The 27,962-nt window shown below is 47.6% G+C and overlaps 1 protein-coding gene across 1 annotated transcript; it reads right to left on the reverse strand.

Moving 5' to 3' along the window:
* Positions 1-5,646: 5,646 nt before the first annotated feature.
* On the reverse strand, positions 5,647-27,911 carry LOC144723981 (nucleoporin p54-like). The gene is made up of 14 exons (XM_078602793.1): positions 27,800-27,911; positions 25,376-25,450; positions 17,171-17,440; positions 16,506-16,667; positions 16,307-16,401; positions 14,582-14,668; positions 13,081-13,277; positions 12,499-12,698; positions 12,038-12,092; positions 11,215-11,308; positions 9,949-10,056; positions 8,290-8,409; positions 7,116-7,226; positions 5,647-6,009 (listed from the first exon to the last, which is right to left on the reverse strand). The coding sequence occupies exons 1-14, from the start codon at positions 27,906-27,908 to the stop codon at positions 5,878-5,880; spliced, it is 1,815 nt and encodes a 604-aa protein (XP_078458919.1). The 5' UTR covers positions 27,909-27,911; the 3' UTR covers positions 5,647-5,877.
* Between the last annotated feature and the right edge of the window lie 51 nt (positions 27,912-27,962).

The following is a 27,962-nucleotide window of genomic DNA, read 5'->3' on the forward strand; positions in this document are numbered from 1 at the left end:
TGGATGTTACACACACACCTATTGGCCCTCATTTGGAGCTTTGTTTAATTTCATAATAATGGAATGTTAGTGTATGGCTATATATATTAAATCTACAGTATGTGTATTCTATTCACGTTTTAAATTACTAATTTTATATAATTTTAAATGTTGTTTACGTTTGATATATTTTACTATTTCTATTTAAACAACACTGATATTTATATATGTAATGCATGCATGCCAGTTGATATATTGGATATGTATGTATGCCATTGTGTCTATCATCATTAGCCGTAACATATTTTGTACAGCCCTTTGTTCATGCGCACTAACAAGTGAGGTGAAGTATGGTCAAACGATCAAACATATTATGCTATCTTAAGCAGAGGTATTCCTTCACCGAGGATGTGTATTGTATCCGGAATCTGGCGAAACATCAATTGAAACCTCATCAATAGTTATCAGTAATGAAAACTTCAACAGCAAAGTCATTCATGAAGATTGTCCACGTTTTATTCTTGTGTGGATTGTCCAACTCATCCCTACTGAGGTGTCGCCTGAAACGCGACACGGGTGATCCATTGCATGCCTCTGCGTGCGCTTTCAAAACACCCACAGAGCAAGTCACGGCAGGTCATTTACCACTGGCACGTTTTCTGACAAACCCGTTAATAAGGCTAAGGCCACACACTTGTGCAAGTCCACTATTTTATCATCTCCGCCCTTCGGAGCAGTATACCATTTAATCTAGCAGTGGGTTGACAATAATAATGGTGATGTCTACCGGAAGCATTGCAAGCACACATGGTAAACAATTGTCAATTCTCATGACAACGGCAGCATTGATAACGTGACACTTACATTTTTTAAAACCCATCGATGTATCCAAAATGTATAAAAGATACGTTTGGAGAAGCTAACTTACCCTGCACTCCCTGTGTGTGGCACATGTGACCTGACACAACTGTACCTCGTGCCACCACCTGCAGAGTCAGGTCAGTGCCATTGCTCTTCCACACCCCTGTTAGGGTCCAAGAGATCATCTACGTTAAGAATGAACGAGTTCGCCTTGCTCAGCATGGTAAGCCATTAACATTGTCTCGACGCCAGGGATGTCAGCCCCAAAACAACATTTTAGGAATAAAAGCCGATGTCCTGAATATGTAATACAGTACCACCATCAAAGAGTGAACTACTCTGGCATGTTACCAAACATGTTATTCTTGTCACTCCATAATAGAGGTTTTTTGGGTTAGATCACGTACATAAATATAAATGTGTCGTTAAAACCCGCCACCACCCGACACAGCCAACTAGTAAGGGTTGTCACGTAAACAGAACGTGGCCAATTCGTCACTAGCACAGCACACCGGTGTGTTGGAGAGCCAAGCCACAACATTTACAATCAGAGTACGACGTTTCGCCAGTAATTACAACTAGCTTCATCAGGCGACAGCCAGATTTTTGGAGAAGTCTAACTGTTTCATTCGTTATTTCGAGGCGTAGATGTGGTGACTACACTTCTGTACACTTGCGCAAAGTGGGGGGGGGGGGGGGTTGGATTACTGAGTCAACGTACGTTATGCATTTTCATTATGTGGGCCCTTTCATCTTGTCCTTCCTGTCTATTGTGTTTATGAAAATAGCCTACAACAGTAATCTCTATTAAAGTACGCTTCCCTTTGTAGGCATGCATTTAAATAAATGTATTATTTTATGATTCGCTTCCACGCAGCACTAAGGCGGTAGCTATCCAAACGGTTACATTTATTTTTATTTATTTCAATTTCGATAGACAATCAAACACGTCCTAGCGTGGTTTGATAATCGACGTGTGGATGTAGTCGAGCGGCGATGTTTTATTTGGCAGCCGTGCGGTGAACATCGATACCTCTGCCACCAACGTTGGTGCCAGGGTCTAGAGTTTTGCATCTGTTCCAGGTTTATCAAATTCAGATGGCAGACCGGGAGAATGTGTTGCATTCAAGTTGGAAACTGCCGTCTTGATCATCACTATTTTATTGACGAAGAACGTCACAAGTACTGTGCACAGACCGGATTGACTAGTTGATGGGTGGCTGGTGTGCGACGTACCACAAAGCACGGTAGTCGTGAGCCGACTCATTGATTTGCAGAGCATAGAACGATCTTCGAGACTCCAAAATTAGTCGGTTTTCAGATCTGCAGGCCGCTTTGTAAGCGATTCGGACAGTCTCGAAACCAGTTTCAAAATTGAAGTCTATGGGAGACTTTAACAAAGTCTATGGGAGTCTTTAACTGCTGCACAAACACTCCACATACAGTTAAGCTATTTAGTGGTTATTTGGTTAGGTTATTCAGTGGAGATCCATATTGGGTCAGTATTTAGTGGAGGTCCATATTGGGTCAGTATTTAGTGGAGGTCCACATTGATCGGGCTATTTAGTGGAGGTCCATGTTGGTTAGGTTATTTAGTGGATATCCATATTGGGTCAGTATTTAGTGGAGGTCCATATTGGGTCAGTATTTAGTGGAGGTCCATGCTGGTCAGGTTATTTAGTGGAGATCCACATTGATCGGTCTATTTAGTGGAGGTCCATGTTGGTCAGGTTATTTAGTGGAGGTCCATGTTAGTGAGGTTATTTAGTGGAGGTCCATGCTGGTCAGGTTATTTAGTGGAGGTCCATATTGGGTCAGGTTATTTAGTGGAGATCCATGTTGGTCAGGTTATTTAGTGGAGGTCCATGTTAGTGAGGTTATTTAGTGGAGGTCCATGCTGGTCAGGTTATTTAGTGGAGGTCCATATTGGTTAGGTTATTTAGTGGAGGTCCATATTGGGTCAGGTTATTTAGTGGAGATCCATGTTGGTCAGGTTATTTAGTGGAGGTCCATGTTAGTGAGGTTATTTAGTGGAGGTCCATGCTGGTCAGGTTATTTAGTCGAGGTCCATATTGGTTAGGTTATTTAGTGGAGGTCCACATTGATCGGGCTATTTAGTGGAGATCCATGTTGGTCAGGTTATTTAGTGGAGGTCCATGTTAGTGAGGTTATTTAGTGGCGTTCCATGCTGGTCAGGTTATTTAGTGGAGCTCCATATTGGTTAAGGTCGTTTAGCGGAACGAGAAGGCAGCCTCCTCCTCTCAGGGCTCCGGTCCCACTCCAACCACCACCACCAGAGGTCACGGGACGAGGCCTCGCACCTACTTAGAAAGACGGAAGGTCATCACCGCTGCTGAAAAGGGGAGTCACCGGTTCGGACAGAATGGATAATTTCTTGAAATGTCGCTTTGTTCTTGTTTAAGGCCACAGTAATATGAACGAATGTGAGGCGTTTGTTGTGGTGAACGTTTATTGCTTTCGTGCTCCGCTGTCAATGCAGCTTCACCCAATTATCTGCAGCCATAGATTCGCCCACGAGAGGACCTCGCGTGTCCGGGCACTGCTCAAATACAACAAGCACTTGCGCCAAGATACTTTTTAGGGCTATACGGGGTAATCTGTCGTTGTACAATTTGCAGTCGCCCTCCAACAACGGCGGAGGGCAGAGAAGCGACGCTCAGCAACAACGAGCGAAGCGCCAAAAATGCGGCACGTTGGCACAGTAGGTGGCACATCTGCCAGTCAACCCATGGAACCTGGGTCTGTCCCGTAACCTCCTGCCAGCGTGCGTTCCGACACTTCGCGTGGCTTTGAAGTGCACGTAGCCTGGCACAAGCGCCGTGATGACGTTGTAATGTGCACTGATGCCTAATTTATTGAGGGCTATATTGGCACATCAAATTAAGATTTATGTGATCACCACGAAATGGTGTCTTGTTTTTGTGTAACTTGCAGTCCTCCGTATGGCCACCAGAGGGCGCCACATGACGGTATTGTACGACTTAAAGTACTCTGCATTTGGCCACCAGAGGGCACCACGTAAGCATGCGTTGTGTAACTCGTGCTGATAATAGTGTAACAAAAACAATGTTAGTGGGTAGTGTTATTTTCTAATTGCGTATGCCTCAAAAGTACAGAAAATGGCTTTTATTCCCCGCAAGCTTTGTTTTGTGACCAGGACAGTGATATTTTGAAATTGACCTATTTTCAATGAGAAAATGTGTGCATTTGTGTTATTCCTTCACAAAGTCCTGGTCACAAGAGCAAAGTTTTCTATACTTTTCAGGCATAAGCAATTACAAAATATAATAGCCCAGATCTGTCCTTCTGTGACTGTGATTAACGCCCCCGGATTGGTTGAAGTGTGTCACGTGACTGCGAGCTGGCCACTTCATGTTGTGGTGCGCCCCGCACCTCGGAGGCCCGAGAAGAAACAACATCATGGCCACAGCGCTGGAGACGCAGCCACGGCAAGCTCACGGTCGATCCACTCACACCCACTCACTCACACATAATCTCATGCAGCTCAGAGGAGATGGGTAAGAGTGAGGCAGAGCCGTGCTCCGTCCACTGCTGCCCTGAGGGATCCCTATGCTCTCCAATGCTGCCCTGAGGGAGAGCCGCGCTGTCTTCACTGCTGCCCTGAGGCAGAGACGTGCTCCGTCCACTGCTGCCCTGAGGGAGAGCCGCGCTCTCTCCACGGCTGCCCTGAGGGAGAGCCGTGCTCTGTCCATTACATTAGTACGAGGTTTTTTGGTGCTTAAATCCACTGCTGGATGAAGGCCCACCGCACGCTGTGCAAGTGGATCGTAAGGATTTACTTGACCATTATAAAGTTTTGACAAAGTTGACAGATTTTTTTTTATATCTCTAATTATATGGAGACATTTATACGGCAGGGTAGCACAATGATATCACTTGTGGCTCACAGCAAAGGCCTGATTCGGGCCCATGTGTGGTGTTTGCATGTTCACCACTTGTTCATGTGTTTCCTCAGTTGTACGCCTTAAAAAAACATCAAATGTAACTGACAATCGCCTAATATCCCAATGCTGCAACTTACTAAATTGGGAGTACACACAGCATCATCACGCCTACTAAAAACTTGGCAGGACCAAGAGTTTCGACATTCAGGCTTTTCTGGGCAAAGCGTAATGACAAAAAATCTATAGGATATGACAAACTTATGGAGGTTGTACAGTGGACCTCAATTTAAATGAGCAAAATAAGTGGCATATACAAGCTTGCTAAGCGATTGTAGACATGTGGGACACTTGGAAAATACAGCAGAGTATGTGAAGGTGTGGGGAGCAGAGACTGGGGAGCAGTAGTGCAGCCGTTAGCACGCTGCGCTACGAACCTGGCGACCCGAGTTTGATTCCCGACCACAGCTAACACCAGTAACAATTATCTGAACAGGTCCTGGGCCTCCCCTAGGTTGACTCAGCCTCAAACGAGTACCTGGTGCGGTGTGTAAACATCACCACTGGGGGAGCATAACGGCAGCCGGGCGTGGTGCTGGCCCACCCATCCCCTCGTGTGCCCTGCCAGCCCTCACAGGTGCTCGCTAACAGCACTTACCCAGTCTGTTCAGGCTATACGGGGGACCTTTGTCTTTGTACCCGAGACAGGCTTTTATGGCCCTATGAAATTGAAGTACAATTTGAAGTAAATATTTTAAGTAATCCATTTACCAATACCCTTATTTACCAATAACATGCAGTTATTTTTTTAAATGTTTTCCAATAGCATCTCCTGGTACAAAAACATGTAATATTTCAGATGAACGTCATGAAACCAAATGCATTGTGTTAAATTCCTTTTAATTTGTTTTATATAAAACAATATTTCTACAGTACGTATAATGTTCACAAATGTTCACAAATATTCACACGTAACCAACCGATTAGCACGGCCGGCTACATACGCTGCGAAAGAAGTTAAACATACATACATAGTGAAGAATATTTGTGGATTGAGCATGCCCCGTGTGTGACTTAAGTTGGTGTAAACATTCAAAGCGGTGTGCAGCAAACGTCAGTGCTTGCGTGTGTGCGAAAGCGTGTGCGATGCATCGCTCAGCCCACGCTCGATCGTTTTCAGGTCGTCCATGTCGTCCCGAATGATGGAAATCAGATGGCTCAGTCCTTCCTGCTGTTGCCTCAAGTGCTGTAATGTCAGCAACAACATTACAAAATGTCAACGCATAATTATTGTAACAATCAGGCGTTACAGTATATTACAGGTAAAGGGCATGCAGTGTAACTAATATTCAACTGCAGTATCACAATGTGGCACTGCCAATGATTCCTAGACACCTTGCTTATCTTCAACATTTGGTCTCTATGGAAGCATCCTGTCTAATTCCCAGTTCTAGCTTGCTTCATGCTTACACCTGTCGCGACAAATAACATTTATCTTCCCCCATGGTGATAGGTAATGCTCGACTCATTAGCTTCAATCTTTTTAAACTAGCTCAGAATTGCTACCAATCTTTCCCGCTTGGTCTGCGGTGTGTGGCAGTCTCCCGCGGCTGTCCACACAGCCGACTCCATCCTCTTGTCGACTTAAAAAAAACTCTAAAACAACTTTCTGACTCAATCCCAAAAACCAGCGGCACACACCAAGCACAGTGGCAATGTCCACGGCTCTCATCTCCTGCTGCAAAGCGCTGTAACACTTACAATTTGGTTTGAAAAGTGATCACCTTCCTATACTTCTTGACACTTGAAGCAATAGGATCGCAAGATCTGAGAGGAGGGTACGCGACCACAGACTGTATCATTTCACGTACTGTATCGTACCGCTCAGCCATGCAGCTCAAGAAAGCGACGACTTGCCGGTAGCGATACAATGGGCATCGAGGGAGCATTGCCTAGCAACGTATGTGCGGGCAACTTCCTCGCTCTTGAAAGTAGTTGCCCGCTAGCAGCAACGTTACAGCGATACCACGCAACGTGAAACCCATACATGGGTGGTAATTCATCACGAACTTTGTTGCAAAACAATGTTAAACAGGGTCAACATTAAGACAGGACTGCCTGTACTTTGATATTGTTTTCATTAATGATTAGTTTGTTTCAACTCCTATTTCCATGTCATTGTTTTGCTCAGATTTCTACTTGTTTTTTGTTGCACTTGTGTATACGTTCATTGCTTTTAGAATTTTTGTAATCCTGGTCCCTCAAGTTCTCAACTGGTAAAAATAAAACAACGAATGAACTCGACAGCAGCTTTCATCAACACTCACAAATCACCGAGACGAACATATTTACTTGTTTGATTTCCATGAGCAGGCCAGGCTCCACGCTGTACTTGTCATCCGAGCGTGCAACGCCACAGTGGCTCTGCATGCGAACCTGGGACATGAGCTCATTGAGTCGGCCCTGCACGCAAACAGCAACAGCAAGAAACAGAAGCGCGGTGAAAAACTAATTTCGGCATGCAAATACTCTGAAACCCATTCGAGTGCAGCCGTGTAAGCTGAACAAACACAAGACCTGGAACACACAGGCATGCATTGGAAACACATGCATAGGCTAACCATTGCCATATACCGTGCGTCTCATTACATATACATGCAGCTGTGGCTCTGTGCTTCACAATTCTCAAAGTATGGGCCTCTATTCACCACTGTATGCAATTGATAGTAATTGTATGAGATTAGATGGATAATGAGAACATATTATGACAGATTCACATCCGCTTACACAGATCACCATGGCGATTTGCATCGTTTTGGTAATGAAGATGTGTCACTTTTTTGTGAAAAATCTGATGAAATTTAACATTCACCAATTTAAGATTGGAGATGTGACATCCTAGTGGGGTAGCGTGTGTTCTGCTTCTTGCAGATATCCGTGGTTTGCCACCAGAAGGTCACCATGGTTAATTCTACAAGCATATTGACCATAAATATTATGCACTACCCGCTTCACAATGGATGTTAAAGATCCCATGATATACTCTAGAGAAGAGTAGGCATTATGTGCTGGTATTACGGCCCAAATTTTCCAAATGAGAAAAACAGCAAATTACTTAATATGGAAACATAACAATCGTGACCTCATGTGCAAACTTTACGCAATCCAAACCTTTATCATGAATAATATTGATCGCGAAATCCCACTTATTAAATTCAATACATTTGCAGAACCCTCCTGAAACGAGTGTTAAAACTCGCCGAAACCGTCCTAGATATAATCAGCGCAATAATAAGTGTACTACTGTGAATCGCGAAGTATTACCTCTGTTTACCCAGAAAATCCTCACCTGAATCTCAAGAATTTTCAGCCGGGTCTTACCAAGTTTGCACAATGTAGGGTTAAACCGGAAAACTCAGAGGAAACCAGTGCAGAAGAGGGAGAGAACATACAACTCAATCTGTTGGGATTATAACCCAGAACGACCTTCGTACTGAGGCACAAGCGTTACCACTCTGCCGCCCACCTTGTACTGAGTGGGTGCGTTGAGGTCGCCCTGCAGGGACTCGAGTGTCACGCGCAGCTGCTCCTCATCCGACTGGATCGCACAGCCACTCTTGCGCATCACCTCCTGCTTGGTCACCACCTGATGATGTCACGCAATGGACACTTTAGACACATCTATCAATGCCCATCACACAAAGTCACAGTGAATTCAGACTCAAATGAGATCCAGTGCTCATCTCCAAATTTACAGTCATGTCATGGAAATTCCCCATTGCTATGGCAGGATGAGGCCTTCCGTAGGATATTACCCAAAAAAGTAGCACTTATTTTTTCATCCTCAGACGATTTGAACTCACAAGCGTTCGATTGTGAGCCACACGCTCTACTGCTGAGCCACCTGGCAGATTACCACGTATTGTGAAAGAGTAAACCCTCGCTGTGCGCAAGTTCTGGATTCACGAGTTTCACATGTTTGCGATTTACTAAATGTATACCCATTCTCTATTCATGACCCGCCGGACTCCAATATTCGGAAGTCTACGTAGTGCCAGGCCACCGGACACTGGGGAGGTGTGTGCAGAATTTTACATTTGAAACTGCCTGCGAAGATTAGGCGTGCCCCCTCGGCTGCCCACTTAATCCTCAAGTCTCGCAGTGATCTCACTCTGAACTAGCTATTGCGCGTTTTCACTTAATACGTACTTAGTCGACTCGTTTACACAATTTGGTATAAACGAGTCGAGCGAGGTTCATTAAAAAGAACGCGAATGCAATCGGGGAATGTGTTGCGGCTAATGCTCCCCAGGGTGCTAAAATTATAACTGTACGGAGTTGTTGTCAAACACCTGCATCTCCCGAGGAATCATCCTTCTGAATTCTTCACCGTCACGACCACCTACATTGTCGCCTAATCATCAAAGGTAATAAAACATTGTTCTTTATAATCTATTGATTGTAGTCATTGTCATGAAACATTTACCATTTCCCCCCTACGTTCACTCGTACCAGAAACGTAACCCCATTTTTCCATTGGAACAAGGTTTCTGCATTCGCAAATTCTGCATTCGTGAGCGTTTTTAAGAACATAACCCTCGCAGATAGAGAGGGTTTACTGTATACAGAGGAACTTTCACGTGAGGTTATATTCACACAGATAAATCATCAATAGCTCTACATGAGGCATTCACATTTCTTCTAAAGCTCCGTCTTGGCAACTTAATTACTTAAAACTTAATAATTTTAGATACCCAGCTTACACTGTTTGCAAGCAAGAAAATACTGTTTGGGAGCATATTTTAAGGCCAGCACACGAGGGGGTGGATGACCGGCACCACATCCAGCTGCCGTTGTCTAACAAATACTGTTTATACACAGCACCAGGTGCTCATTTAAGGCTGAGTCAACCTAGCGGAGGCCTCGGACAGGTTCAGATATTCGACACCGATGTTGGCCGTGAGCAGGAATCTAGGTGCATGACACAAGTGTGTTCATGGCACGAGTGTGTTAACCACTGTACTACTGCTACCCGTGCAGGCGCACACACACAAACCCACACACAAAACACACGCAAACACACACGCAAACACACAAACCTACACACACACACACAAACCCACACACAAACCCACACACAAACCCAAACACACACACAAACAAACACACACACAAACACACGCACCTGTAGGAGCCGATGAGACAACTCCAGTTGCTTGCGTTTGTACTGCTGTGACTTGGCAAGCGTGCTTGTCTGCAGCTTCTTCAGCTCCAGTATGTCCTCTCCGATGATCTGCACACACAAGGGTTTGTTTCATTTGATCCTTCAGCAGCAGAGTTGGCTACGTACGGTGCAAGAGAAGTTCAAAATGCATACATTGTATCCATAATAAAGGTTTTTGGGGAAGCGTATTATTAAGTGATACACTGTTTCATTGCATGCCTATATGCAAGTTACCATATGTTGATTAACTGTGACGAATCCAACCGGTAATATGTACTACATATTCTCATATTAACAGAATGTAAGGACAACAAACTAAAGCTTTTTGTACTGTACGTTGATTAACTAACTAACAAAGCCAATATGTACTGCATATTCTCAGGATCACCATAATCCATTGTAATGTATAGGACTACATTAACCACCCCCTCCCCTATGGTCTTCACACCTGAAACGTTCAGTGATGAGATCCCGTTTACTCTATTTTAGACCAAAACAGGAAGACTCCTTCACAATTCTGGAAAATCGCCTGATGAAGCTGGTTGTAATCACCAGTAAAAACGTCGTACTCATATCAAGTGGGTTTACTCTCCAACACACAAGCGGTGTGCTGAAGTAGCAACTAGTTGCCACATTTTGTTCACGTGACAAACCTTAATAATTGCCTGTCGGGTGGTGGCGGGTTAACAGCACGTTAATATTTACGCGCTCCAACCCAAATTTTTTTTTTTATGGATACTATTGGTCGCAAAAGCCAACGTGTTAAATATACATACATTATAGTTGTGAGACTCAGCTAACTGCTGACTTTGTTACTGTACAATGTAAAACACAGCTGGGTGGAGCCGAGGAAGAACCCACACTAGCAAGGTGTACATGATGTGTACATGAGGGGCAATATCATGGACCGACGGTAGCCCATTTCATTGTTTGTTGCAGAGGATCACATCCAGTAGGCTGCCTTGGTTTTTACTGCGGAGGTATTACACCATAAAATGTGCACCATTTGCTTCACAAAACATGTTAAACCAGAATGCTATTGTGTGCTGGCATCATGGTCCAAATTTCCTAATTCAAAAAAATTACCCACAAATCACTCATAAGGAATTACATCTAACATCGCATGGGAAACATACAGCGACGTCCTTTGTGACAGCCTTGCACTATAAGAATGGCACGAGTGCTAAATGTTCATTACTATTTATTATTTGTGCACGTGACACTCACTTCCAAGCGGCTCTGGTGCAGCTTGGTCATCTCTTCCTGGCTCTTCAGTCGTTGGTGCAGCTCTTTGAACCCCACCATGGGCACAGGGATGAGCCTACACACAGTCACCATTATAACACCTATGGGACCTTTTTGCCAGTATCAAGAATAAAACAGGTGTTAAGATGTTCAAACACCAAACAGATGCCTTTTGCAAGGCATCAGTCTGCATTAACCACACATACTTGTGGCAAAGCCATGCAAACACACATGCTCCGATAATAATACACGGATTGTCTTTGAAACCGATTGGCCTACACCAGAGACAGCCTTCTTTATGGCCTTGTCTCACCAGTGTTGATTTATTGCCAGAAATGGTAAAACCTATTCTTATTTTTCATAATTATAACACCCGCGTGCATATTCAGCTGTCGTTAAACATTCAAGATCCCGGGTGGATGGCAGGGTGGTGCATTGGTAACACTTTTGCCTCGCAGCAAGATGGCCCCTGGCTTCAATTTCTAACTCGGGTGCCTTTGTGTGTGGAGTTGTGTAAGTTTCCCCCCCCCCCCCCCCCCCGTTGGGCATGGGATTATTTTTTGGCCACGAGATTCTTCTGGGTTCTCTGGTTTCTTCCCATAGCAAAAACAAACGATGTAACTGCAATTGGCTAAACATCCCAATGCTGACAAATTACCTGCACATTTATCAATTGAGATTACCCAGAGCCACATCGCCCCCTACTCCAAAAACTCGATAGGACCCCACCCGAAATACAATTGTGAGACTTTCCTGGGCAAACAAGCTTAATAAAAAAAAAACAAATATAACAAAGGAGACTTACTTTTCTCGATCAGGGTTGTCAATCTTTGCTTGTTCCCAGATAATTGGGTCAATTCCTAAAAACAACAAACAATTAGCAACGTGGAAAAATAGATAATACCACTGTGCACAAAAACGGCCTATACCTTCATGTCAACTTTCAACCCAGCCACTTTCCTTCATGACTTTCAGGAAAAGTGTCTTCAGTAAGCATAGGAGCATTTGAAAAAAATGTCAACATTATACCCTTGAATAATGCAGCCACATACCTGTCCAGGAATTTTAATGCTTAGAAATGTTTCTTTTAAGTACAATTCCTTATTACTTATTCAAATTTTTACGAATTCACTATAGGACTCTAGACTTGGTTAAATAAAGGATACCGACCAATACCCCTCACACACATGAACACAGAAAGAACATGCTGGGCTACACGTGGGTTTGTTTACCAAGGGTGGGTGTGTGTGTGCGAGCGCTGCGTACCGGCTGGCGGAGTGCGCAGGTGCTGCTGCATCTGCGCCTGAGACAGTGCGACTCGTGGTGCCAGCAGCGTCACGGAGAGCTGCTGGTCGAGCATTGGACGCACCGACAGCTGCTCCAGCGCCGTACACAGCGTGGAGGCATGGACCCTGCGGGCGCCGCCGCCGGGGACCCGCTCCGTCACGTACACCACCACCTCCGTCCTACCACATGACCACAGCAAAGATCAGCAGGGCCAAGGCTCTGCCTTAGCTTCCCGCACAGACACCACGTTGACTGGCCGAGTGGTAGCATGTTGGTTGGCCGCATATTGCAGAGGTTCGCCGTTCAAACCGGCAAGCCGCTCTGGTTAATACTGTGGTTGTTTCAACTGTAAAACACCTCTAGCCATTTGCTTCACAATGGACATTAAAGATTATGGTTCTCCCGACCTAGAAAACTATTGCACTCCTCGCGTTGTGCTACGTGTTCAGCATGACATCGAAAATCGGTTTCTGAAGAAGCTCTCAGTACGTGGAACCAAATGTTTGTGGACACCGTGCTGAACAGCACACGGTACAACTCGCAATCACCCCGCTCACTCACTGTCCTTGATGCACAGCCTTAATGCTCTCCAGGCCGGGCTGCAGGCTCCCAGCGCTGCCACCACCCCCCACGGCGCGCAGCAGCACTTCCAGCACGAGCGCCTGCTTCTCCTGCACCTCGTGCACCGGCCGCGCCAGCACCATGGTCACCAGGCCTTCTTCATCTGCGTGCAGTGTGCCCAGGCTGTACCCCACAGCCTCAACGAAGACACACAGCAGCAAGCATTACTCTTACGCGCCTCACAGCCTCAATGAGACACAGCAGACAGCCACACTCTCGTAATGAGACATATGTAAACATATTCAAACTGTAAACTTATACGTATGCGATTAAGCAACGAACATCGCACCCAAACGCATATTACATGCATATATAATGAAATTTGCCATGCATGTTCTGCAGAGACTGCAGTTAGGCCCAACATGTATAGTAAATTAAGCTTTACAATAATAGGCAATAGATTTTTTTCAAATTTTAAGGGTCGTTTATTTTCAAGCAATTAAAAAAATGCAAACCAATTTAAGGAACCCACAATGCGAACAAGAAGCAAGACAATGACATTAATGACACAACTGTCTCTACTATTGGAAGATACAATTGCATGCTGCCAGCAGCCCACCCTAGCCAAAACATAAATTGAAACACACCTGCCTGGTTTCAAAAACCTGCTCGTAAAGATGCGAGGCAGGTGGGGTCAAGTGAAAGTCAGATATCCCGCAATACATGCTCCGTATACTCAACACGGGAATTCGCAAATATAATAAATAGCTGATATATGCATGTTTGGAACTATACCAGAGACGTCATAGACTGTTAAGTCAAGTAGGCTTGGGACAAGGACATCTCACGAGGGACAATGGCCACCGTGGAGATGGAGCGGTGTCAGTTCTTAGGCAGGAGAGGAATAAGTTTGGCATCACAGGACTTCGGGATGGTAACGGGCCTTTATCCAGCAAAGGATAAACAATAGTTGATGATATTTAATTAAAATTTTACTGGTAGGAACCCACTGGTTCCACCAGCCCACAGGGGATTATTGTGTCCATCCGTTGTGCAGGGAGGGGCTGGGTAGGGAGGGAGGGGCTGGGTGGGGCTGGGTGGGGAGGGGCTGGTCACCCCGTGGTGCCCTTATAAAACTCAACGCTTAACCTACTCACGCCGGCTTGTGCCCGCCCTCACAGTCGGGCATATTTGCGGAAATCACCACGCCGCCGTTGACCCTGCAGGCCATTGACCGAGCAACCCAACGTGCCTACCAGCTCCCTCCGCAGGAATGTGTTATGCTATTGTAGATGCAGACTAATTGGAATATGAAAGAGCAAGGCAGAACTGATCAGACATGAGTGAAAATGAGATGGTATAAACGAAGAAAAAAACTTATCGATTCTTGAAACAAATCTTGACAATTCATCCAAACTGCCAGGGATGAGAGCGGGAGCTCACTGACAACCAATGACTAACGGAAGACGTAGTGAAAATGTACATGAGAGGTTTGTCATACCTTGAAATGGCAGAAAGGGTTTTGGAGGGTGAATTCCAAGCAGGGTGCATTCTGGAGGAAGTACCCCCGGCCTGTGCCCCAGAATGCCTACAAAGCAAGCCACATTCACACACAAACGCAAGCACAGAGAATGATGAATAGTCAGTGCATTTCATAGCATGTCACCATATCGCTTTTGCAAATTATTACAGTAGAACCTCGGGGAACGAACGCACCAGAACTCGAACAAATCGGTGTTCGAACGATATTTCCGAACATTTTTTGCCCCGAAAACCGAACGAAATTCGGAGGTCGAACGGGCAATCGCCACTTGAAAGAACCTGTACGGCTGAGACGCGTATGGCCAGCGTGCATGACGCTTGCCCAGACAAAGGTTTTACCACCTCCTCCTCCTCACCACCTTCCACTCAAGCCATCAACTCTGCTTACTACAGGTAAAGTGTTCATTTATTCCATATATTTATTAATTTCTTCCATTTATTTATTGTTTCTTGTTTTTTTGTATGATTTTATGCATGTAATTATTGTAAACTTCGTGTAAAAAAGCTTTATAATGAGAGATTTCTTGTGTCTGGAACCAATTAATGTAATTTACATTAATTATTATGGGGAAAAGGAATTCGGTGTTTGAACAAATCGGTGTTCGAATGGCCTTCTGGAACGAATTAAGTTCAATCTCCGGGGTACCACTGTAGTTGTATTATTGTTCCACGTGTTAATCTGGGAAAGCCTCGTTCAGTCGCAACACTTTTCAGGAGGGTCATGCGTGTGTAATTAATGCATACTTGAGGTCTTGCACTAGGTGTTTATTTGGTGTTTGAAAGTCTTGATACCTGTGTTGTTGCAGGAAACGGTAAAGCCTAGTCTTCGTTTTTCATTTGCGAGTAATGTTAAAAATGCGGAAAATTTGAACTAAGGTGTCGATACACAATCACCTCCTCTTCTATAAATGGCATCATGGGATCTTTAACGTCCACTGTGAAGCAGAGAGTATGCTTAATTTGGAGCTTTCGTGACTGCAGGAATTATTCTTTCGTTCTTTCGGTAAAGTCACGTATAAAGATAAAATAAGAAATTAAATTAAATACTAGTATTTATACGTGACTTTACCGAAAGAACCAAAGAACAGAGAGTATGCGTATTTTATGGTTAATACACCAGTATTAACCAGGGTGGCCTCACTGAAAACTAAGAGCAAACCTCTGCAATAGCGATGAACGTGCTACCACTGGGACACATCACCACCCCCAAATGAACCAAAAACCCAGCACATTCTGAAATAACAGTGCCTAAAAATAAAATATATAATAGGCATATATAATGAAACAATTTAACATGTAGGCTTTCGCGACCAATATTATCCATAATAAAGGTTTGTTTGGGTTAGATCGCGTAAATATAAATGTGTCGTTAACTAATTGGCACATTTTGCTGACATGACAAACCTTACTAATTGGCTATGTCGGGTGGTGGCGGGTTGACAAAACATTTATATTGACACTATCTAACCCAAAAAAACATTTGGATAATGAAACAGAAATTGCAGTCCATCCAACAGCCTTGATATGAACACCCAAAAGGAGTACAAGGACCCAAATGCTGAATAAATAAATATTACATTATTTAAATACTGTACGTGACGTGCACAAGTATATCTAGCGGAATTATAAAATCCAAACCTACTCCACTTATTTTTTTTAAATGTGTTGTGCGCATAGCATTTACCTGCAGTTGATTCCAGCGGGCAATGATGGCGTCGCGCTCGTCAGAGAATACGCATGGAGCGGACAGCGCAGTGGCCAAGTTATAAACAGGAGCTCCTGCACACAGCCACAGGTCCGACAGCAAGGTAAAAATGTTGCCATTAGCACAGTCCACACGTCTGCGAGCACATGGATGCGCCTGTGAGCGAGCGTGTGGTTACCAGCGACTTGTTGAGACTGTTGAGCTCCCATGGCTGAGAATCCCCCGAACGGTCCAACTGAGCCACCACCAAGTGCTCCCGTGCCTGCAGCAAGCCCTCCGGTCCCCGCGCCCAAATTCCCGAATCCACCAAACCCACCAAACATCCCCGTCGGTCTTGGACCTACAGAAACACACATTTTTGTTTAGTTCTCGTTCAGATAGAATATGCATGTATTTGGGTCAATCTGTGAATATTGTTCAATTTACATTTTCGAAACAACTGAATTTTTCACATCTCACAATGCACCACAAGTTTAGACATGAGCACGTGTCATTACATGTGTGGTTTAAGACTCGGAGCATGAAATTAACCAATAAAAACGGGTGCCATTTCACATACCTCGAATGATACCCTATAGAGATATACCCTACAAAGTGGTAACAGCCTGTGGCATGGACAGTGTTATTTAACAAAAATCCGAACGTTAATAAAGCATCGTACGAGATACCACGAGTGACATGAAACTTATTTTTTACATTTGGTGCAAAACCATGCTTTGTCTGTCAAACAGCACCATCACCTCCAACTTTTCTTGTTAAAACAAAGGAAGCATTTGTATCTCATAATCCGGATAATTTGGCAGAACGAGAAAACCAGAAAAACTGTTTTGTGCGTTTTATCACCTCCAAAGCAGAACCCCGTGCCGGGCTGTGACGCGGCCGTGCTTGTCGGGGGAGGAAAATTTGTTGCAAATCCACCAAAGTTGAATCCAGCTCCAGGTTGCTGCCCACAGACTCCAGCAGCCCCAGGATTTACCCCCACAGTTGACACGGCCGTATTAGCACCACTCTGGGCCATGGTGAGTGTCCCAAACCCCCCAAACCCTTGGTTCACTGAAGCCGGGGCAACAGCACAGCTGGTGGGGATGCCAAATCCACCAAACATTGGGGCAGCTGAGGGTGACAGAAACAGAGCGATACAACAGGTTCAATGGAGAACTCAAATCAGAGTCTTCCGCAAAATCACCTTTCATCATGACAACATTCAAACTTGTAAGCAAAGCGAGTTCGGGCAGGACACGTCACAAGAAGGGATGATGGGCCCATGTAATGAAATGTGCGTGAAATGTTACGTGTAATTATAAAACAATACTTATTTATGGGGGATAATATGCAATTGGGTGTTATGACCTGCTGACCGAGTGATTTTAACTGCTAATAACCAAAAATTGCAAGTCTATATCTTAAAAAACAAACCCACAAAGTCCACATGGGATCATTTAATTGAAAATAAAAGGGAGGAGTTACTCAAACCTCATTCAGTTTGGTGTTTTAACATCTTAACACCTGTTTTGTTGCCAGAAAAAAGGGGAAAACCTCTTCTTATATTTTGATACTGGCAAAGGAGGTCCCATGATGTAGCTGCTCAACCCGATCTCTCATTGCTCTATTAATGCTTTGTCTTTATGCTGTACGCCTTTTGGCGTCCTCTGGTCTAACACTGTTTGAGACTAGGCTCAAAAGAAAGCTGTCTCTGGTGTGGACCAATCAGTTTCAAAGACAATGCATATACTATCAGAGGATGTTTTTTGCTTGCATTTTGACCACAAGTATATGTGATTAATGCAGACATGATTCCTTGCAAAAGGTTTCAGTTTGCTGTTTTTACATCTTAACACCTGTTTTGTTGCCAGAAAAAAGGGGAAAACCTATTCTTATATTTTGATACTAGTGTAATAAACGACTGGACCACGATGTCTGTCCCAGTGTCCTTTATTATTCGGTTCGTGCTGTACACCCACACGGCTGTCTTTACTCTGTAGCTTCTCCACGGTGCTGACTCCAATGTCGGCCCGATCCACAACAGCAGCTCCGCTGCTGTTTCTCTCACACAGCCCCCCTTGGCTGTACTCTCTGCTGCTCTTCTCCCTCCGCAGCTCTCACAGCTTCTTGCCCTCTCTCTCTCTCTCCGCAGCTCCTCCTGGCAGCCACACCGCTGCCTCTAACAAGCAGCCCCCTCTCTCTCTCTCTCCGCAGCTCCTCCTGGCAGCCACACCGCTGCCTCTAACACGCAGCCCTCCTGGCTGTCTCCTCCCCAGCTGCACACCACTCCGCAGCTTCCTCTTATCTTCGGGGTTGGCTCCCGATCGCCGTCGGCGCCCCCCCTCTCCACACTTGCCCGCGTGGCCTCACTCTTTTCCGCTCACACCCCGACTACCTTCCCCTTCCGGTTTACCCGCTTAAAGCCCCGAACCTTACCCCCACGTCACATGACTCCACCCCCCGTGACGTCACCTCCGGAAGGTCGCTTACGCCCGCATTACACCACCCTCCCCCGTAGAAAAATCCCAGCCGACCTCGGCTGACCAATAGCAAATCGTAATGCGGCGAACCGAGCTTCCCCCCCTAAAGGACACTAAGCATATAATGTAACAGCAAGAACAACAACAACGCAATCAACATCAACGATCGTACAAAAGCATGCAATAAATACAACTGTAAGAAAAAAATAACAAGACAGCAACAATCAACGAAACGTAAGCGATTTGGAACGTGTGCGGGTCGCCGGCCCGTCCCGGACGGTCGGCGGCCCACTCGCAGAACGGGAACGCGATGAAAGTCGAGGAACGACAGGGGGTAATCCCCCTGTCGCAGCTGGAAGTCCACCGCCGTCCCGTGTCTCTAAAGAGTTAGTCTTGGGCTTGTCCTGTGACCGTGCCCGCAGCTGGGTCGGAAGGGCTGCAGGGCTCGAAGGTCCCGCAGACCTGGCAGGCGTCCTCCGAGCAGGGCCCCTCGTCCCCCGCAATGTCACGGCCGGCCTGTCTGGAACAGGTACGACAGGCGCTCTAGCGAGATCAATGGACGCAGGCAGGGGAGAGTCAGCAGCAACAGACCCCGGCAAGGCAATATTGGGGGATGACGCATCATGTAAGGGAGCAACATATGGTTTCAAGCGCGACGTATGCACAACCCAGCGACGAGACCCAATCTGGACGCGTGCTGTCTGTGGGTTGGGAACCGCAATGAGGCGTACGGGACCATGCCAGGGTTTGTGCAATTTCGGCGAGGTCCCCGGACGTACCTGTGGACAATGAAGCCAGGCTAGGTCCCCAACCTTCCAAGGGCACTCCCCCTCAGACCGTCGCGCATATCGCTCGTTCCGGGCCTGGGCTTTGGCCGTAGCCACGCGGGCATTCTCCCGCGCCTCCGTGACTCGGCGAACCGTGTCCTGGATGTATTCAGGAAGTGGTTTCCGAGGTCCCTTCACCCCAGTTCCCAATTGCACATCCACCGGCGGCACGTTTTCCCGACCATACATAAGGTAAAACGGCGAATATCCTGTAGCCGCATGAGGCGTCATCCTGTACGCCGAAAGCACCCCGGGGATGTGCAGATCCCAATCTGATTGTTGTTCACTCACGGTATGGCAAAGCATGGCAGACAATGTCCTGTTCAGCCGTTCAACCATACCATCCGTCTGCGGATGGTATGGGGATGTCCGTACTTTCTTAGTCCCAAGGCCCGCGCACACTTCCGCCAATAATTTAGAAGAGAAATTCCTGCCCTGGTCCGTGAGGAGTCTCTCAGGCGCCCCCTTATCCATAATATACCCAAACAAAAAGGCGTCGGTAATGGCCGCGGCCGACTGATCGGGCAACGGCCAGGCCATCGGCCAACGGGAGAGGTACTCAACCCCTACCAGCAAATATTTATTACCCCTCGCCGATGGTGGAAAAGGTCCCAATATGTCCAGTGCCACCAATTCATTGACTCGAGACACCTGAATCGACTGGAGAGGCGGCACGTAAGGATGTTTCGGCGGCTTACGTTGTGCACACGCAGGGCACGCGCGCACGTGCCCTACGACATCTGTCGCCATGCCGTGCCAAAAATAATGACGTTGCAACGTCAACAAGGTCTTCTGCACCCCTAAATGTAAGAGAGTGTCACAATGGAGGGTTCTAATCAACTCGAACCGCAAGGACGTTGGTACCACCAGGCGCCAACGTTCCTGGAACCCCTCCCGCCACATAAGCAGACCATCTCGGAGAGCGGTTTGCGGCCCCACAGCCGTACTCGGACTCCCATTGTCCTTAGCAGACCGCTTCCGCAAGGACACCAATGACTCATCCATCATCTGTTCCCGGATCCAGACAGACCGCGGCAGATTCAAAACCCCGTCAGCCGGTCCCGGTTCCATCGGAGTGTCCGACTTCTCGACGGCCAGCGTGAGCGGCTGAGGGGGGTTTGGAATCGGCGAACACCTATGCGTCCCCGACTCACATTTACAAGGGCCGCGCCGCGGTAATCTGGAAAGTGCGTCAGCGTTCGCATGGCGCACACCCTTCCGATGTTGAATTTGGAAGGAAAATTCCTGTAGCGTGTCCAACCAACGTGCCAACTGTCCGGATGGCTGGTCAATTTTAAGGGCATATTGCAAGGCCGCATGATCCGTACGCACAATAAAAGAACGACCGTAGAGGTATGGTCGAAATTGCCGTAGGAAAAAAACAACCGCCAATAGTTCTCTGCGAGTGACACAGTAGCGGGTTTCCGCAGGAGACAAGACTCGGCTACCATACGCCACGACACGCTCTACACCCCCTTTAGACTGTGATAACACCGCCCCAATACCTGTGTCACTCGCGTCCGTATCAAGAATGAATGGGTGATCGAAATCGGGATAATCCAATGTTGGGGCCGTGGCCAATAGATCACGCAGACTCCGAAAGGCCGCCTCCTCCGGCTGTCCCCAAACAAACTTCCGTCCTTTACCCGTAAGGAGATGCAAGGGCCTCGCAATCGTCGCAAAACCCGGCACGAATCTTCGGTAATACGAGGCAAATCCCAAAAACCGCCGAACATCCCCCACGGTGGCCGGAGTCGGCCAATCCCGGACGCACGCCGTCTTTTCCGGATCCGTGGACACTCCCTCAGCGCTCACAATGTGCCCCAAATAGCGGACGGACCGTTGCAGTAGGTGACATTTCTTTGGTTTGAATTTCAATTTGGCAGAACGCATCCTCGTAAACACTGTCTCCAGCCGCGTCAAATGTTCATCGAATGTGCGGCTGAAGACAATGATATCGTCCAAATATATAAGACATGTCTCCCACTGCAACCCCGTCAAAACGAGCTCCATCAATCTTTGAAATGTAGCAGGGGCCGCATTCAATCCCATCGGGAGACAGTTGAATTGAAATAACCCCTGAGGCGTACGGAATGCGGTTTTCTCCCGTGAGGACTCGTCAAGGGGAAGCTGCCAAAATCCCGAAGAGAGGTCCAGTGTGGAAAAGAACTTAGCCCCCGACAATGCGTCGAGGGAGTCATCCATACGCGGCAGAGGGTACGCATCTGCCACCCCGGTTGTTATCGTGGCGGACGGTGACAACAAGACCCCTACTGCTCCTAGCCGATCAGGCAGGGGCTTCCGATACCGCAAGGGTATAAGCATCTGTGTACCAGGTGGGATGTCCACAGATGCGACGGACAGCGCCTGCACTTGTACGGCCGAAGCAGGTCGCCCCCAGGGCGACGGCAGAAACGAGATTTGACGGCCCCCCGGCAGTTCAATACAATTCTCATTGATTTTGATCAAAATGGGCATCTTAGCCAAAAAAATCGGTGCCTAACAAACAAGGAACCGCCAAAGATCTCGATATCAACACAACACCCGAGGCCGACACATCCCCAATAGATATCTTAGCATCCACCTGACCCACGATGCCCATGCTACCCCCGTTCGCAGCGACGCACGACCCATAAACCGGACGCACAGCCCCCGACGGAATGCCCAACAGATGGAAAATGACATCCGATATAATAGTCGCAGACGCCCCCGAGTCGACCAAAATGCGCACGTCCACACCTTGTATGGACCCCGGTACAGTGGACGAACCCGTAGCGGCCGCGACAACTCTCCGTGCCAATTTGCGCCACTGCGTAACTGAATGACAAGGCCCCGTCGATGGCCTTTCTTTAACAACAACAATAGGATCGCGCAACACAGGTGGTGGGTGAGGTGGAAAGCCTTGCCGAGTGTCTGGTGCGTGCCGACATGCCTGTTTCGGAGGATCTTTAGCCGACTTGACCGGTGCCGAGGCCTCCTGCTGCGGCGGAGCCGGGAAGCGGGCCCAGCAGTCTCTGGCGTAGTGGCCCCTACGCCCGCAGCGGAAACATTCGGCCTCGTTGCGCCGAAGCGCAGGCCTCGCCTCCTGACGGCCCCGTTCTGGTAGCACCGCGCGCGGTCTCGGCCCGCCGCGTCCCGTCCATGGAGCGGAGGCGGCCGTCAGTTGTTGAGGGCCCCGGTCATCCGGAACATAGACGGCCTGCGCAGGGTTCCATCCCAGCGCATCCCCATCTTTGACGGGCCCCCCCGTCCACGCCGTCACTTGTTTCCAGCGACGGAGGTTGAATTGCGCATCGAGACACTTAGCAGCCATCCGGGAAGTTAGCTTCTCATGCCCACACACAGGCATGGGGATCCCTAGATCCCGAGACAGCTCCAACATTTTCCCTAATATGAGAGGCTCAAGCAGGTCCTGTGGCGTCTCAGGATAAGCTGCCATGGCCAGCTCCAGCACCGCACCCCTGAACGCCACGGGCGACTCCTCTGGTGCTCGTTGTCGTTGAGCGAATCGCCGATGCGCATCATCTGGTGGCTCATAAGCATCGGCCATTTCTTGAAAAACACCACATAAAGTTGCCTTCTTATCGGTCGCTATGGAACGGAAGAATCGGACAGATTCGTCGTCCAGGAGAGTCGGCAACACCTCCAAAGCCTCCGCATCGGTCCATCTTGCTGTGCGTACCGCCGCCAAGAAGCGGCAGGCGAACGCGCTCCAGTCCCCACCGACAGAAAATTCTTTAACCGTTGTAAGGTGGCGACTCCGACTCCTCTTCCCGCCGTCTTCCAATGGTGGTGGTTGTGATGGCAAATTCAAAATGGCGTCGGCCCGCGGCGTGGCCAAGATGGCGGTTTGGCGCCACGGAGCGCGCAAAATGGCGGCCTCTTGCCGCGTGGGCAATGGCGGCGGCAGGACAGGCAACGTGGCGGCCCGCGGAGCACCACTTGCATCATCCATCGTCCCTGGCGCGACGAGATGGCATAGATGCGCCAGGACGTCCTTAAGTGCCTCCAGTTGTACCGCCATCGCTTGCCATCGTTGATCCGCGTCTGATGATGTCGACGGACCCGCCACCGCGCCAACATCCTCCACTCCCGTTCCCGTGGTCGCCTCAGCCTGGCTCTCCTCCACCACCCCAACAGGATCCGTGGTTGGAGGGAGTTCGTCGTCGTCGGACGAAGAAGCCGATGCAGGCGCCGGATTAACTTTCTTCCTCACTTGTTTCGACATGCCGTTGCACTTCCGACACCAGTGTAATAAACGACTGGACCACGATGTCTGTCCCAGTGTCCTTTATTATTCGGTTCGTGCTGTACACCCACACGGCTGTCTTTACTCTGTAGCTTCTCCACGGTGCTGACTCCAATGTCGGCCCGATCCACAACAGCAGCTCCGCTGCTGTTTCTCTCACACAGCCCCCCTTGGCTGTACTCTCTGCTGCTCTTCTCCCTCCGCAGCTCTCACAGCTTCTTGCCCTCTCTCTCTCTCTCCGCAGCTCCTCCTGGCAGCCACACCGCTGCCTCTAACAAGCAGCCCCACCGCTGCCTCTAACAAGCAGCCCCCTCTCTCTCTCTCTCCGCAGCTCCTCCTGGCAGCCACACCGCTGCCTCTAACACGCAGCCCTCCTGGCTGTCTCCTCCCCAGCTGCACACCACTCCGCAGCTTCCTCTTATCTTCGGGGTTGGCTCCCGATCGCCGTCGGCGCCCCCCCTCTCCACACTTGCCCGCGTGGCCTCACTCTTTTCCGCTCACACCCCGACTACCTTCCCCTTCCGGTTTACCCGCTTAAAGCCCCGAACCTTACCCCCACGTCACATGACTCCACCCCCCGTGACGTCACCTCCGGAAGGTCGCTTACGCCCGCATTACACTAGCAAAGGAGGTCCCATAAACTATGTAACACAAATCTTGTTCCTGGGTAGTAAGTGTTATTTTGTAATTGCATATGCCTAAAAAGTATAGAAAATGGCTATTATTCCCCACAAACTTTGCTTTTGTGACCAGGACAGTGTTCTCCTTGAATTTATCAAGATGAGTACCAAAGATATGGACTTTGAGGGACATCCTACAGCCCATTGTGCCCTAATTATTCACCAGTCTCAACCAGCTCCACATAGTTTTCGAGCTTGTGATTGCCCAGGAAGCCACGAACCACTGCGACAAAGCTGTTCCAAGCCGCTTTCTCCTTACTAGTGAGCTTCTTGGGGATTAGTTTTGCACTCCAGTATCTTCTTTATCTGTGGTCCGACGAAGACACCAACTTTGACCTTTGCCTCGGACAGCTTAAGGAAGAAGACTTGAAGATACTTGAAGGCTGCAGACTCCTTATCTACAGCTCTGACAAATTGTTTCATAAGGCCCAATTTGATGTGCAGTGATGGCATCAGCACCTTCCGGGGGTCCACCAGTGGCTCCCAATTGACGTTGTTCCTCCCCACAGAGAACTCGGTCCGCTCTGGCCAGTCCCGCCTGTGGTAGTGCGCCTTGATGTATACATATTTTGTAGTAATTTTTGTATTAATTTAGTATAAATACATGTTAATTTTGATTCATGTTGTTTTTTTCTGACTTTATGTGAACGAAAAGACACAAATTCGCCCGTTTTCTCAAGTTTGTTGGGAATAATAGCCATTTTCTGTACTTTTGAGGCATAAGCAATTACAAAATAACACTTACTACCCAGGAACAAAAACAATTGTTACCCAGTGTGATATTACGTCCAAGCTTGGACTGCCATGATACGAAGTCACGTAAATATTACCTGTGTTACCAAAGCCACCAAATCCAGCTGTGTGTGCTGCCGTTGTGGTGGCTGGGTTCTGACCAAATCCAAACCCTGAAAAGCAGTGGTACATAACGAGACATGGTCACGAGCAGCACAGGCAATCCCCGACTTAAGAACACTCGCCTTGCGAACATTCGCATTTACGAACGAGCTTCCACGAAATATATTTTTTAAATCAACTTGCAAATGCAAACTCGCACTTGCAAACTGAACCGCAGGACTATTTAGTGTTTGTCTGCGCGCACGCCCATGTGTGTGTGAAAGTAAGTGTGCAACCAGAGTTTGATTCCTGTTCATGTCCAACACCAATGACGATAAACCTAATGGGTCCTGGGCATCCCCTAGGTTGACTCGACTGTGTAAACATCGCCACTGGGGAGTCAAAGGAGGCCGGGCGTGGTGCCGGCCACCGACCCCTTCATGTGCCATGTCGCCTTCGTAGGCATTGCTCGCTAACAGCAATTGTGGGGAATGCCCCTTCCAACAACCAAGCCAGCATCAGAACTCAGGGTAACTTTATTTAGTTTTATTTACGATACAGTATTTATTACAGTATTACATGCAAATCTACAATATTTCTTCTTGTTTATAATTTTAACATTGCTTCCCTTTTTTGTTGAACCGTAATATATTTTTTATGTATGTTGAACTTATTTCGTACCAACGTAGCCAACCGTTATAACCGTATGTGCATTTAAGTACAGTACATATTGCGTTGCTACTTACGAACGGATCTCAGGCACGTGACCCGTTCGTAATTCGAGTGTCCATAATGTCACATTTACAAAACATTGCAAGAAAAATAACAAAGTGGATACCCCTTTCCCACAAGAACACATCTTCCAGAATGCAGTCCCAGCAACATTGTAGATTACACTTTTAATTGGTTTATATAGCAGCTTATTTAAATGTAAAACGAATTTCCTTTAAATTTATATTTAAAGCGTTCGTGACTGCAGGGATTCGTATTCTTGGTTCTTTCGGTAAAGTCACGTAGAAGGGAAATGCTGTGGTTTCACACCTGATGATGATTGCTTGCATTGCAATAGAAACGTCGTGAGAATTTTATTGTTTTATTTTTATTATTTCCCTTCTACGTGACTTTACCGAAAGAACCAAGAATATGAATTTCCTTTAAATAAAAAACTCACTTCTTTAGAATAGCTTTTTGTGCTCAGTATGTTGTCCTTCCCCTGAACCTCCGATTAGCACGGTAATATATTTCGATTCAAGAGTTTGTCTCTACAGCAACTATTCGGTAGCTATTCACATACCCGTTTAAAAAAGTCGTTATCAAAAAAACCTTTTTTTATTCATTTTCATCAGGCCACATGCTTATTAAGTGCAATCTCCAACCCTCAAATCCTCTCTCTCAATGTGTTGTGAAGACTGGCAGGAATTTGTCGCCTATTTTATGGATGTATTTTGAACTTCGTAGGCAACCGTGCGGTGTTATTGATTAATGTGTTGAGGGTTTTTGTTGTTGCTGCTGTTGCTGCTGTTGCTGCTGTTGAGGTTAGGGCACCACTGTCAGCACCACAAGATATTGTCTACTTCTAGGAGACACTGAAAGGCCTCGCCTCGTTCGCGTGGATGTCGAGTGGAACAGCTTGTTTGGCTCAACAGGAAACTATGTCCATGAAATGTGCGCGTTGCAAACTACAGAATATTGTTGTCTTTTGTTATCCAAGTGGATGCGGCCTTTCACCGCCGTTAACTGCCCGTGTCACAAGTACGGTGGTGCACCAGCCGCGCTTGCCGTGTGTGTGTTGTAGTGCTCGCTAACAGCACTTGCCCCTACAGTCTGTGCGGGCTATTCGGGGCATCTTTGTCTTTGTGTTGTGGTCCTCGCTACATGCGATGTCTCTCGTCGTGTGTAATGAACACAAACCCTTCTGCGACGCGTACAGTAATGAACAAGAGGTGGGGGGGGGGGTAAAAGCTCGACCGGCCGTGCGTGAGTGGCCACCAACATCTCTCGCTCTCTATCGTACCCGTCTAGGTGTCACGTCCAAAGACAAAGACCCCCTCATGTAGCCTGAACAGCTGTTAGCGAGCACCTATGAAGGCCGGCACGGCACACGAGGGGGTGGGTGGCCAGCACCACGCCCGACTGCCTTTATCTCCCCAGTGACGATGTTTACACATCACCCCAGGTACTCATTTGAGGCCGAGTCGACCTAGGGAAGGCCCAGGACCGGTTCAGATAATCGTCACTGGTGTTGGCCGTGAGCGGGAATCGAACTCGTGTCGCCGGGTTCGTAGCGCAGCGAAGCGCTAACCGCTCCACCACCGCTCCCCACGGTGTCACGTTCACACACACTTTCCACCACGTGCGTGGTTGTTGTTGTGGTTGTTGTTGTGGTTGTTGTTGTTGTGGTTGTTGTTGTTGTTGTTTACCTCCCGCGTTCCCGAGCGCCGCGGAGCCGAAGGAGAACGACGCCGCCGCCATCGTGGAGTCGCGGCGCCGCGGGGCGCAGCGGGCGGCAGTGACGTAGCCGCGCGTCATCGGCACGCGCCGTCAGCCCGGATATAGTCACGGGCGCCATCTTACGTAGGGGGT

The sequence above is a fragment of the Lampetra planeri genome, chromosome 19, assembly GCF_965212315.1.
Source record: "Lampetra planeri chromosome 19, kcLamPlan1.2.h2, whole genome shotgun sequence".
Taxonomy (NCBI): Eukaryota; Metazoa; Chordata; class Hyperoartia; order Petromyzontiformes; family Petromyzontidae; genus Lampetra; species Lampetra planeri.

What these genes read in the sequence shown, in the direction of transcription:
- LOC144723981 (XM_078602793.1), bottom strand. Translation starts at nt 27,908, where the DNA reads ATGACGCGCGGCTACGTCACTGCCGCCCGCTGCGCCCCGCGGCGCCGC. An exon ending in CACGGGGTTCTGCTTTGGAG is followed by an intron (nt 16,668 to 17,170) that starts GTGATAAAACGC and finishes GTGTTTCTGTAG; the next exon opens with GTCCAAGACCGACGGGGATG. An exon ending in ACCCTTTCTGCCATTTCAAG is followed by an intron (nt 13,278 to 14,581) that starts GTATGACAAACC and finishes GTCTTCGTTGAG; the next exon opens with GCTGTGGGGTACAGCCTGGG.